At 32.3% G+C, this 14,069-nt stretch overlaps 1 protein-coding gene across 1 annotated transcript in view; it reads left to right on the top strand.

The window, feature by feature from the left end:
* The first annotated feature begins 676 nt into the window (after window positions 1-676).
* The window catches only part of LOC113513230 (CCR4-NOT transcription complex subunit 3), a 31,889-nt gene continuing 18,496 nt past the window's right edge, over window positions 677-14,069 (top strand). Inside the window, exons 1-7 of the mRNA XM_052897212.1 lie at window positions 677-1,045; window positions 1,442-1,674; window positions 7,379-7,534; window positions 8,114-8,293; window positions 11,210-11,408; window positions 12,029-12,126; window positions 12,793-12,896. Of these exons, the coding sequence (XP_052753172.1) occupies window positions 1,021-1,045; window positions 1,442-1,674; window positions 7,379-7,534; window positions 8,114-8,293; window positions 11,210-11,408; window positions 12,029-12,126; window positions 12,793-12,896 (995 nt within the window). The 5' untranslated portion in view covers window positions 677-1,020. The remainder of the gene's footprint in view (window positions 1,046-1,441; window positions 1,675-7,378; window positions 7,535-8,113; window positions 8,294-11,209; window positions 11,409-12,028; window positions 12,127-12,792; window positions 12,897-14,069) is intronic.

The following is a 14,069-nucleotide window of genomic DNA, read 5'->3' as shown; positions in this document are numbered from 1 at the left end:
ACCTACTTGTCACAGAAATAAAATTGTTATGACTCAAGGAAATCCTTATTAATATTTATAAATGTGAGAGTGAGTTTGTTTATTTATTATTATCTAGTGACTTGATGGATTAACCAATCATTACGACATTTAATATACATGAATTATATAGGATGGAGTAGAATGTAGGCTACTTTTTATCTTGCACCAGAAATCGCAGGTAAAAGTTTAAAAGCCGAATAAATTAAAGATAATACATTAGACTGAAACCTTTAGTTATTCGTATTTAGGAGTTCTAAGTTTATAAAACTGCCATCTATAGGCTGCTTTTTTATTGTAAGTTTTATTTTATAGCGCCATCTTCATAATAACTGATGAACTATTTTTGTCTTACCACAAACAAACTTTGTTTCTATTATTTTTCTAGTATAGAAAAGCAGATTATAAATAATTGTTTTACTGTCATTTTAAAGCAAAGCCATCGTTATCTCTTTCTAACAGGATAAATTAGAAAAAGTATGCAATATGTAGATTACAAAGAATTAATTAAAAAAATGAAAATTTAAAGCAATTAAATACAATTTAAATTGAATTATAAATTTCATAATATTTTTAAATGAAATAAGTCACTAAAATTATTGTATAAAATATTTCTTTATAGTGATCTCTGTTTTGTCTATGTCTCACTCTATTATTTTTTGCGCCTGCGCACTTGATGGTCTACGCGACATAACTAAAATCATTTTGTGGAAAATTTAAAGTTTGTTGTTTATTAGTGACAACCTATAATTCATAATTATTTATGAAAGCGTCGTGCTAATTACCATTCCAGGCGCTAGGCTGACTTATTCAATATCGGTCAGCCTGGATGCGTTCAGCCACTATTATTTTGTTCGAGCGGTGTACGGTAGCCATCTTGGAATCGAACAAAGCTTCAGATGTGTAGTTTGTCTGTTTATCAATAATTTTTGTGCATTTTCTTGTAAATAGTTTGTATGTTTAGGATATGTACGGAACGTTCGTCCACATGTGTAAATAGCTATGGCTGCGACAAGGAAATTACAAGGTAACTTGTCATGTTATCAGGTTAGATTGACCCCAACCGATGTAGTTGCGTGTTCTGGAGCGCGATACGTTGTTGTCTTTAAAAACACATCACTGTTATTTGTCTTATTGAGAGCAACAAATAATCTACAAACACTAGATATCATCTATTAGTTTTAATTGGATAATATTAAAATTGTAATAAGAATCTGTTGAACAGTCTGTTTGCACGTTGATGCTGACTCGAAAGTTTTACTACCCTTTTGTACGATTATTACAAAACTTATTGGATTTTCTACTACGATTAGGAAAAGCCGGTTGCTTGTTAATTCATGTTATTGTTGACAGATACAAAGTTGTTATTTCAAGAATATGTCATGTAAACAGGTTTTATTAAGAATATCAATCTTGCTTACAGGTGAAATAGACAGGTGTTTAAAAAAGGTAACGGAAGGGGTGGAGACGTTTGAGGACATCTGGCAAAAGGTACACAATGCGACGAACAGTAATCAGAAGGAGAAGTATGAGGCGGACCTCAAAAAGGAGATTAAGAAGCTCCAGAGGCTACGAGATCAGATCAAGTCGTGGATCGCCTCCGGAGAAATTAAGGATAAGAGTACACTTTTAGAATATAGGAAACTAATTGAAACAGTAAGTTTTTTATATTCCAATTTTAAAATATTTAAGTATATGATTGACTTTCAAAAACTAATTTAAATATGAAATAATGAATATTTATTTAGACATTATATTTATTTAAATAGACTTGTTTACAAGCCTTTTAAATATACACTTTTATGATTGTTCCGTAGGTTCAGAATGTTATTTATTGAGTAGAATCTACAAAAAAACTTAGCTGTGACTCTTTCTCACACATCTAAAAATCTTTATAAACTTTCTCATCCTGTTATCCTGTTAATATAATAAATGTGGAAGTTTGTTATTATAGATGGATGTTTGTTACTCTGTCACACAAACACTACTGAATGGATTTGAATGAAAATTAGTACACAGGTAGATTATATCCTAACTTAACATAAAGTATACCTTATATACTAATACACATGAGTGAAGCCACAGGATACAGCTAGTTTACAATGTTAGAATTCAGAAATATTATAACTTCAAAAACAATGTGTAGTTATGACATAATAACCTTGCTTTATTTTTATTAATTGAACATATGTTTTTCTGTTTGTTTATTAAATATGTTTTTTGTATATATTTAAAGAGGTTATTCATTATTAATTTGTTAAAGCAGAATCTACCTCTACTAGTACATAATTCTCATATTACTATAGATACTATAGTACTTTGAAGATAAATTATAATATAATCTGTTTTTTTTATTATTAATAAATAATCTTAGATCTTTTTCTTATCAACAGTATATAAATAAACAGCTAATTAAATTAAAATGGATTTTCTATTTTATGAATTAATACATATTATCACTTTTGTCTGTTTTACTTTTTAAAATAACTCAATTGGATTATGCTAGTTATAAATCTATTATTAAATTCACATCTTGTTACCATCGGGGTAAATAGAGCTTGCATAGTCAGCAGTTTCTAACCTAATTTTTCTTTGAGCATAACAATCTTTTCATGTAAATAACCTTGTTTTTACATGTTGTTTTTGTTTATTATAAGACAGAATGTTAGAATCATAAAAAGTTGATTATTTAAAAGAGTTTGTAAACAAGTTAATTTAAATAAAAATAACTTCTATACTAGTAGTGATTTCTGGCTTTGTTAGTCAATTAGAATAAAATTACCCATGTGTTAGTGTATGATATGGTCTGTCAGTCAACCAAATCACATTCAAATCTGTTCAGTTATATGAATTCAGATATGTAATGGTGTACAATTAAAATATATTTACAACTTTCATATTATAATATTAGTAAGATATAATAAAAAACAAAATCTAATAGCAATAATGTTGTTTATAACATTTTATTGTACAAGAAAGTTTTAAATTATAAGATACAGAGTTATTAAGAAAAGAAAGATTATAATGGCGAATTATTCCCATAAAAAGGATTTATCTCAGTCAACCATTGAATGAAATTGTGAATTGGAGATACAAAAATAATAGCTAATTAAAAAAATGGGAAAGTAATAGTTATATAATAAAACAAGAGATATTATTACTAGATACTAAATTATAATTATTAATCATAGTTGATAAACCAAGAGTTGCATACATACATACATATCTGTCACACCTGTCTCCCATTAGGGTAGGCAGAAACAATGGAACACCAAATACTTTGATTCAAACAAACCTCTTTCGGTTTTTCCTCATTCATTAATGTGGTATTAATCTCGGCCCTATAAATTAATCTAATGTGTGAATAAAAAAATGCAGATTTAATGTTTATAAAACGAATGTAGTATGTATTTGATATTTGTTGTATAATGTAAGCTAGTCTCTGAATTAATCAATAAATTTTATATGATTTTAATTTTCATAAATCATCCAAATGAATTAAGAAGTTGTTTTTTTTTTTTGTAGTAAATATTGTTTAAATTTAGATAGCAGCTTACACTATAACAATACATTTCAAAAACATTGAGGCCAAAATTTTCATAATATTATGTAGATACAAATCAACAGAAAACAAAATGTCAAATCTGACACCAAATTTCTCTACATTCAGTAAGAGATTGCCGAATATTGATTGCTTGTATTTGAATAGCTTGACCACAGATAAAATTATTCATTTTATGCTTGAAATGACATAAACTGATGGTGGACCAGATTAAAAGTAAAATTTTTTTTTATCAACTTGTAATGACAAACAAGTTGGCAATCCACCTGATGGATAATAATTACTGTCAGCGAGACGTGAAGTACCATGGACATAACAAAAGTAAACTGTGTTCACCCACCATACCCTTTGTGCATTGGCATCATAATTTTATTGCCATATCCCACCCTTCTAATCAAAACACAGCTATGCAAACAACTGCTCACGGCAGAAACACGAACGGGGCAAAGATACCCAAGTAGACAATTTTTGTACAAAGTCTCCCTTTGGTAACTATTGTCTATAGATATGAATAACATGTCTTTTAAAAGGGTGATAATGAAATGGTAACTTTGCCTGCACTAACGGTATACGCTGGCGGGGCACCAGTGAGGGATGATAGGTGAGGATGAAAGCAGGTCAGTTAGTACATCGTGAAGAATTCCACAAGAAGTAACTAAGAAATAAGTGGAGGTCGCCCTGATTTTTTTTTTTTGATGGGTGTAAATAATATGGTAGCCCCGCCTGCGCTAATGAAATACGCTGGCGGAGCGATGGTTTCCAGTGAGGAAATAATAGTTTCGTGGAGGGTATATCCTGATTAGTAACATTGTTAGCAATGGGCCTGTTAGACTCCATCACTATCAATCCCTTTCCCCCCGTGTAGGATGTAGGATGACTCGGGCAGGATGAATAACAAAATAAACAACAAATTGTACTGTGATAGGTGATTATTAATATACATAATATTTATAATATGTGCATGTAGAGATATGTGACGTCAAGTTATCTTAATGATTGCACATTACCTATCTGTATTATCAGTTAACTGCTTGGGACACTTCTTTCCCCAAAGTTACAAAACATAACCATTAACTAATAATATATATATGGAGCTGATAAACTTATCATTGCATTCATTACTGTTATATTTACCTTGCATCTTAGAATGGTAGACTTACTATGCAACTTGTTTTATCAAGCTTCTTTTAGAACTATCAATTAACGTAGATGGAATTTTATGTCTTGTTGGTTAGTCAATAAGGACTATTTTGTATACAATAAAAGCTTATTCACGCTTCCTTTATTCGCGGTTTAAAAAATTTCTACCCAATTCCTATATTCGCGGCTAGTTTTCTATTTTCGCAGATCTAATCGGTACATATTATTAAAAAGGATTATCTATTTGTAAACGCGTTGGCAAATGGACTAATAAAAAAAGTAAAACAGACTTTATTACAATTACGCCTAAAGTACGTTGTCAAATGTTAACGCCACTGTATAAGTGTTTCGGTTGTCCATATTCACGGTTTCTGTATTCGCGGCATATTTACTGTACGTATACCACGCAAATAAAGAGCTTTTACTGTATTTCTTTTCACTCAGGATTTTATTAATGGGATTAGGGTACACTTACAGACTGGATTTTTTTTTTATATAACTTAGAATGGCAAACAAGCTGACTGCTCACCTGATGGAAAGTGGTAACCGTCGCCTATACACATGAGCAGTACCATGGAAATAACAGAGTATACTGTTTCGCCCATGATACCCCCCATGCGTTGCCATTGCTGAGGACTCAGGTGTTATTCCTCTGTACCTATTAAATTCACGCCATATCCCACTCTTCAAACCGAAACACAGCCATGCAAACACAAATGCTTCACGGTTGAAACACGAATGGGACAGAGGTACCTAAGTAAAAAGTGGCCTATGTCCTTCTTCATTCCGTATAGTATGTCTATACTAAATATGATAGTAATTGGTTAAGCTATTAAGGTGCTATGAGGTAACAAACAAACTTGACTATCACATACATTATAGTACCCTTAAAAGCCTGATTTTTTTTAAATCAAATTAAAAAATATATAAGTGTACCCTTTACTGTGTTTACTAATGGGGAAAAATAGTAAAAAAAAAATCAAAACGATGTTTTTATATATAATATTTATTTTGAAAAAAAAAATTGGTTACATGTAAACAGCCAAATATTAAAATAAAATCGATTGTAGGCACCCAATGCGATTTGTAATCCCGGTATCAAATTTGAAACTTCAGGTATTTAAGGGTTAACAAGTATTTATTATAAATTGAGGCGTAGCTCTGCAGTTGCAACATGAAGTCGGTTAAAAATACACTAAAATTATTTTTATGTTATGTTTTTAGTGGCGATCTGTCTCTCTCTTGTATATGATTAATGTTATTACTGAGAGAAATACTAATTCAAAATTGTCATTTAGAAATATGCAAAACTGATTAATTTTGAAAGACAGGTAGCTGGCAGGTAGACACTAACATGCATCAAAGACAGTCGATGACAATTTTCAGTAGTATGATGTATTTAAAAACGTTTTACCTAATTTATTATCTATACTAATATTATACAGAGGAAAGAATTAAATTTTTGTATGTTTGTTTATAATGTATAAACTGTATGTGGCTCAGGACCCTTCCTTATGGCAGTCTATGGGAGAGACCTATGTTCAGCAGTGGACAGATAATGGCTGAGGTGATGATGGTGATGATTAATGGATAAACTAAAAAGTTACTCAACTAATTTTAAAAAATCACTTATACAAAGTTAAGTACATTATCAGCATAGGCTATATATTATTTTAAAAAATTTAATAAATCTCTAAATATTACAATAATGTTACGCAAAGTATAAAAAATTGCCTATTGAAGCCAATATAAAGTACTAATTTACCTTCTATCTACCTGTGGAAAGCCGGGGCGAATTACTAGTGCGAATATGTGATTAATCATGATTAATAGATACAACATAATCAATGTTATTTCCTATGTCATATGTTTTAATTTAATAATAATAATAAAAGAAGTGAAGGGTGGTTTGTTTGATCATCTCTTGGCGCTGCAACGGCTCATTGAATCGTCATAATATTGACATTCGTGTGCTATAGTTAAGGACAGGGCCTAGATTTTGTCCTTATGTATGCAATAAATGAAGCAGTTGTGTATGCATGGCTGTGTTTCGGTTTGAAGAAAACTCGACTAGTTTAGGGATATGGCGTGAATTTACTGGCGTCTCGACGGAATGGAATAACACCTGAGTCTCAAGAATGGCATTTTTCATTCATTTTGCATGGGATTGGTATCATAATTATGCGAAACAGTATACTCTATATTATGGAGAGGTTCTTGGTACTGAGAGACTCATGTCTATAGGCGACGGTTACCACTTTCCATCAGAAGGTGGACCGTCAGCTTGTTTGCCAATCTAGGTTGTATAAAAAAATAAAATAAAAAGTACACGAGGGGGAGCTAGTTGTGTTCTTTAGGAAGTACATTTTTCTATTTTAATTTTATACTACTGGTTTAACTTATGTATAATTAGATCGAGAAAACTCGACTAGTTTAGGGATCAATTCGTGATCCTTAATCATGAGCAGCTGTGATGCGACCGCTCGTCTGACTGCGCGTCTCGACCCGCTGAATGTGTATTGTATGTGCTTATGAAACTTTTAACAATAAAAAAGTACATTTTTCATTCATTTTGGTGATTCCCAAAATGTTGAGATTGAGTCACTTCTTGTTTTATAATTATGACCGAAAATGTAATACAGTAAAATATATTTCCAGCAAATGGAGAGGTTCAAAGTGGTGGAAAGAGAGACAAAAACGAAGGCATACTCTAAGGAAGGTCTCGGGGCGGCGCAGAAGCTCGACCCGGCGCAGAAGGAACGGGAGGAGATGGCTTCGTGGCTTGTCTCATCTATCGATGCACTTAATTTACAGGTCAGCTTGGAAATTGTTTATTTTACTAGTAATAGAAACTTCCAGAAGGCATAAAATTGTAAAATACTGGATAACACCGTCTAGTTCCAAATTAAGCAGAGATTGTGCTATGGGTAATAAACAACTTTTAGAAATATTTAAATACTTTATCCTTATTCATAAAAAGTAAAACTAGAATAAACCTATTTTAACTATTACACTGTTTTTTGTCACTTTTTTCAAATTCGGAATTTAAAATAACAGTTCAACAGCTCATATATATATATATCTATATCTATATATATATATATATATATATATATATATATATATAGACCACCCCCTATTCTATGCTGGGACTACATGGGCATTCCTTTTCTGTGGATCCCATAAGAGGCGATTAAAAGAATTTAATACTAGAGGGATGGGCAGCAGCATCCCTCTTAAAACATGTCTAAAAGTCTAACTATAGTTGCCAACCCGCCTGCCAAGTGTGGCAACTACTAAAAGTCTCCTTATGGGGGAGGCTTATGTTCAGCAGTGGACAGACAATTGAAATGATGATTGATTTGTTAATAATTTGTCATTTCTCACTTGCAGGTTGATCAATTTGAGTCTGAAGTAGAATCACTGTTAGTTGGTAAGAAGAAACGACTGGACAAAGAGAAACAAGACCGTATGGAGGAGTTGAAGGTGAAGCTGGAGAAGCACAGGTTCCATATAAAAAAGCTAGAAACCCTGCTGAGGATGCTTGACAATATGTCTGTTGAGGTAGAACAGGTGTGTGAGAAATTTTACTAATATTATATACTATCACTAGCTGACTCAACTAGCTGGCAAACGTTGTTTTACCATATACATTATTTCGAGAACTATACATGATAATTTATCCTATATATTATATTCGCCATCTTACAACCCTATTGATTAAACCCAAAAAACCACAAATTAAATACTTATTGAAATTTTTCAAATAAATCAACATAAAATAAAAATAAAAATTTTGTCAAAAAAAATATTTTTTTTATTTGATGGATGAAAATGGTATGTTGGCCGATTCTCAGACCTCGCCCAATATGCACACAAAATTTCATAAAAATCGGAGCACCAGTGAAGGGTGATAGATGAGAATGAAAATATATCAGTTAGCCCATCATGATAAATTCATCAGGTCAACCATGATAGTATAGTCCAGAGGGCGGAACTTGACTAAATCCAAGATCCACAAATTACATACTTATTGAAATTTCAAATAGAACAACATAGTTCAGTACACATTTATGTAGTATCCCTTTATTTTATAAAGACGGGAAACATAAAAGTGAAAATTATTCTTAGTAACTAATTATTTATATTAGTGTAAGAATTATAATAGATTAGCAAGATATCAAAATTTTTGCCTTGACATGGTCGATGGGATTAATAGTCGCGATCGACCTCTCCTTTTTTAAACAATTTAGAACAAACAAGCTGACGGCCCACCTGATGGAAAGTGGTAACCGTCGCCTATAGACATGAACAGTACCATGACAGAGTGTACTGTTTCGCCCATGATACCCCCTGTGCGTTACCATTCCTGTCGACTTAGATGTTATTTCTCTGTACCCTATAAATTCACGCCATATCCCACCCTTCAAACCGAAACACAGCCATGCAAACACAACTGCTTCACGGTAGCAACACGAATGGGACAGAGGTACCCAAGCAATCGACTTTTGTACAAAGTCTCTCTCTGGTGAAACATAGTGACTGTATACCAAATTTCATAGTAATTGGTTAAGAACGTTTAGGCGTCAAAAGGTAATAAAAAACTCATTTTCACATTTTAATATTAGTACAGATGTGAGTGGGTTTGTTTGTTTTTATTTCTCAGCTCTCAAACGGTGCTATTAATCTGCGTGAAATTTGGCATGGGATGAAGGATAAATAAATAAATAAATAAACAATAATTTATTCAGCAAACATTGTTTCACTTACCAAAAAGGTTCATACAGAGTAAAATAACATGCACAGGAGGTAAAGGTGTCATGCAATGTTTAAAATTCCTATCACTGATGGGAATTTAAAAAAAAAGAGCGAAAACAAATGATCATAAAAAAAACATACATATTAAAATTATATAAACTAATAAACATATATAAATAACAAATACACTTACACATATATGACATATACTATATTATACACGAAATTGAGAATAATATAAAGTACTTACTGCTCGGATAAAGTAAAAAAGAGAGCATCAACGTTTTTTTAAAGACTGTTTAGTTGGTAGTCTTTTAATGGTATCAGGAAGCGCATTCTAGAGTCGTAAAGCGTAGCCGAGACACACATACGTGAATCCATCTATGCCTAGTTGTGGCCAAGGCTTGTATAGTACTTTTCTCAAACAATGCACGGAAATCAAAAACATAAATTTACTTTTTAAGTTCAATGACGAATAACGAACAATAATAATTTTTCACGCGCCATAATGTTCCTTTTTTTTTTCAATAAACAGCTTTCTATTTGCAAGCCTGTTCGAAATTTAAATAAAATCTTTTATTAGTTACCTCCTTGGTAGCCATGTATCGAAATAAAAGGTCATTCCATTTTTAAATTACAGGACAGATATGAGTTTACATAGTAATTTATCTGGCCGCAAAACACGACAGATATCGTTCATACAACTTTTGCCGGCCGCTGCCCGCATGTATCTGGCCAGTACGGCAATTTTGATTTATCTCGAAGAAGATTGTCAAAATAATGCTCACATTTCCAAGCATATTTGAGAAAAATAATTTAACGGTGTAGTTGATACACAATTGTTTAATTGTTTATTAATGCATCATTAGGCTATAATTATGCTATAAACTTGTTCGTACAGTAAATAATTGCCCTCTATACGAACCTTGCTAGGGTGTTGCAAATTACATGTATAATCATTAATCGCACATTGATATAGTAAATTATATAATAAAACTAGCGGCCCGTCTCGTCATCGCACGGGTGGACATTTTTACATTTTAAAAAGTTGCCATTAAGGCTGCACACGCAACGGAAGCTTAAAAATGGAGTAACTTCTCTCGTTATGAAAAGTGTACTATAACCTGCCCAGGAATATGAAGAATAATTGTACCAAGTTTCGTTAAAATCCGCCGAGTAGTTTTTGTTTTTATAACGAACATACAGACAACAATTTTACTGATTGCATTTTTGGCATCAGTATCGATCAGTAATCACCCTCTGATAGTTATTTTGGAAATATATTTCATGTACAGAATTGACCTCTCTACAGATTTATTATAAGTATAGATATAATACAGTGAACACTATATAAGCAACACTCTTTATATTTTATTTATTCAACTCGGCTTAGTTAGTAAAAGAAATAAGTAAAAATATTTTCCAGACGGTAAGTATTTTTATACTCCTTTTTTCCCTGTAAGCAACTTTTCCCAATAAGATTTTTTTCTTTATTCTTTATTGTACACTAAGCATACTGTTAATTACAATTCATTATAAACATAATGTACAAAGGCGAGCTTATCTCTAATAAGAGATTTCTTCCAGCAAAACCTTTCCATGTTAATTGTGTTATTTTAAAAATAAAAATAGTTTTTTTTATTGAAATTGGTTCAAATGAGTTGCTTATATAGAGCGTTCGCTGTATATATGTAAATTCATCAAGTTATCTAGTATATTATTAAATTACAGATAAAAAGGATAAAAGAAGACGTTGAATACTACATAGACTCATGCCTAGACCCGGAGTTTGAGGAGAATGAGTACATATATGACGACATCCGAGGGCTAGACGACATTGATCTGAGCGGCGTGGGGCTGCCCTCCTCCGCCACCACCGACAGCAACAACAGTAACCACTCGCCGGGATCACCCACCAGTATACTATCAGGTACACATACAAATAAAAATCGATATCAACCATTTTTTTTTTTACAACTTAGAATGTTTGATTTCCATTTCATTATCATTCATTAAAAAATTGCTGATAAGTCTACCTTTCTGATAAAAAGTTTTCCAAATAGGTAACAAAACATTAAAAAAAAATCCAACTGAATTACGAAATGAGTAGTACCATGGACACTTTGTACAAAGTCGATTGCTTGTTTCACCCATGATACCCCCATGAAGCAGTTGTGTTTCCTGAGTGTTCAGGTTTATTCCTTTGTACCCAGTAAATTCACAGAGGAATATCCCACACTGAGTCTTCAGGAATGGCAAAACACAGCCATGGGCAAACACATATTCTGTTTCATGGTATTGAAACACGATTATAGGCGACGGTTACCACTTTCCATCAGGTGGATCGTCAGCTTGTTTGCCATTCTAAGTAGTATAAAAAAAATAACATCGCCAGCACTAACAAACCCTTCCTCGCTATACTTACAGATTAGTCATATAAAACTTTTATCAAAATCCATTCAGCAGTTCAGTTTTTAAATCAAAATATCACATTTGAAATGTTTTTTTTTTTTTTTGAAACACAAATCTTTAATAATTCTTTTCCTTCAGGTACAAGTCCAATCGCGTCACCAACGTTAGACATCCACAATCACTCAACGGACTCCACGGAAGTTGAGAAGAAGAAGAAAGAAGAAATCGTAGCGAAAGTGAGTTCATGTCGCCTTCTATCACAACATCATTCATTATACATCAGATGTTCATTGTTAACTTGATATTTATACAGTTTAGTCATGTGGAGTTTAGATTTTCCAAATTACTACCAATTAGTTTTGGGTTCTAATTTCTATTCGCTTCCAAATAAGAAACTTGTGCAGTGCTCTACGTAGGTGGCGCCACCGTGTTGCGACGTAAACAACAGCAGTCAGAACAGTACTGAGGTAGTGTGACTTTAAAAAAATATAATTACATAACGGCGGGAAAACAAGGTTTACAATTTTGCTTTCCCGCCTAAAGATGAAGTTTGTTTACGTTATAACACAATAGCGCCCCTAGCGGGAAAAATTGGCATTTAGCTTCCCTATTAGTAACTAGTTAAGTTACAATTACTAGAGCTTTTTTTGACTGTTTTTACTATCATATACATAATAATATGTATTTAATTTGTACCCATATTTTTTTGGACATATACAGTCTAGAATAAAAAAAAAAAAACTTAATATTTCTCGCTTTGTAATTTGAATTCAAATATGGATTAAACTCTCGGTATAGAGGGTCCGTATGACTCGTCCCGCTGCTCTTTCTACTCGCCAAATGGACCCAAAACTAATTTAGCCGACTTCCAAAGTGGTAAATGATGTGTGTTGACTTTGCAGCCGGTAAAACCACTGCCGCTCCGAGTGGTGAACGCCAGCCTGGTCGGTAATAGCACGTCTAACGTTTGTTCCTTGCTCAATAACTCCGCAGCATCCACCAATAGGTCAGTCCCCTCTGACACATGTATTTTGATACGATTTTTTTTTATTTTCTCCCCACTTTTTTTTTGCGTCGGCTATCGGTCTGGGACAATGTAATGTGCATGTTCTTGTAACGTTTGATTGGATTTGCTCTTATTTGTTAATGTAAAAATGTCATAAAAAATTATACACACCCTTATGTCAAGGTCATCATCTCGGTTATAAACGTAAATATATAAGAAATCTGTAGTATCTACATTATTAATTTTATTATCAGATTTTGTATAAATTCATCTCGGTATTTTTATTTCACCTATTCTTCTGCCAAACTGTTTTACTTTTTTTTTTTTTTTGTCCTGACACTGTATTTTAATGGGTGATAATGCAATGGTAACCCTGCCTGCGTTAACGGTATACTCTGACGGGGTACCAGTGATGGATGATAGATGAGAATGAGAGTAGGTCAATTGGCCCGTCGTGATGACTTGAACAAGAACTAACTACGAGAGTTTCCAGGGGGAACCGCGTTGAGGTCTATCTGACGGGGTGCATTGATAGCAATGAATCTGTTAGACTTCAATACCAACATCCCTTTTCCCCTTTAAGCATTATATTGTTGAAAAACATACATCCAGACCAGAGACGATTTAGAAAAATTGGTTCAACCAAGAATTGAAACTTATTTATAATTAATTTACACCAATCAATATTTATTTATTTATTTATTTATTTATAGGAATACCAACATAAGATACAGCTAAACATTTTAATACAATACACTGGTAGATTCGATCTTACTGGCAACCACAGCGCACGCCTTGTGTTTGATAAACATTAAAATATAATTAAATTATTAAATATCATTATATGAGTAAAGATATTAACAATATGAATAAATACCTATTATAAATGAATAATATACCTATTATTGCCCTACAAATGTCGTCATAAATATAAGAGTAAATCACAATTTATGTAAATAAATAACCTTTAAATCAATTAAATTAATTTATAAAAATCAATACAGTTTACAATACATTGTCCCCGACCATATTCAGTAGACCTAATTCGAAACACATATATATATGGGAATAATTGCATTAACATTGCATGCTCAATTCATCATTTTATCGCATGATTATTTTTTTCTTATTTTTAAATAAAATTTACGTTTGTAAAATTTAGTCTGTGGGACT

This window comes from Galleria mellonella, unplaced genomic scaffold, assembly GCF_026898425.1.
Source record: "Galleria mellonella isolate WM207_F2 unplaced genomic scaffold, CSIRO_AGI_GalMel_v1 utg36, whole genome shotgun sequence".
NCBI lineage: Eukaryota > Metazoa > Arthropoda > Insecta > Lepidoptera > Pyralidae > Galleria > Galleria mellonella.
Note: the sequence above shows the minus strand (reverse complement) of the source record. Positions and strands in the feature narration are given on the sequence as shown.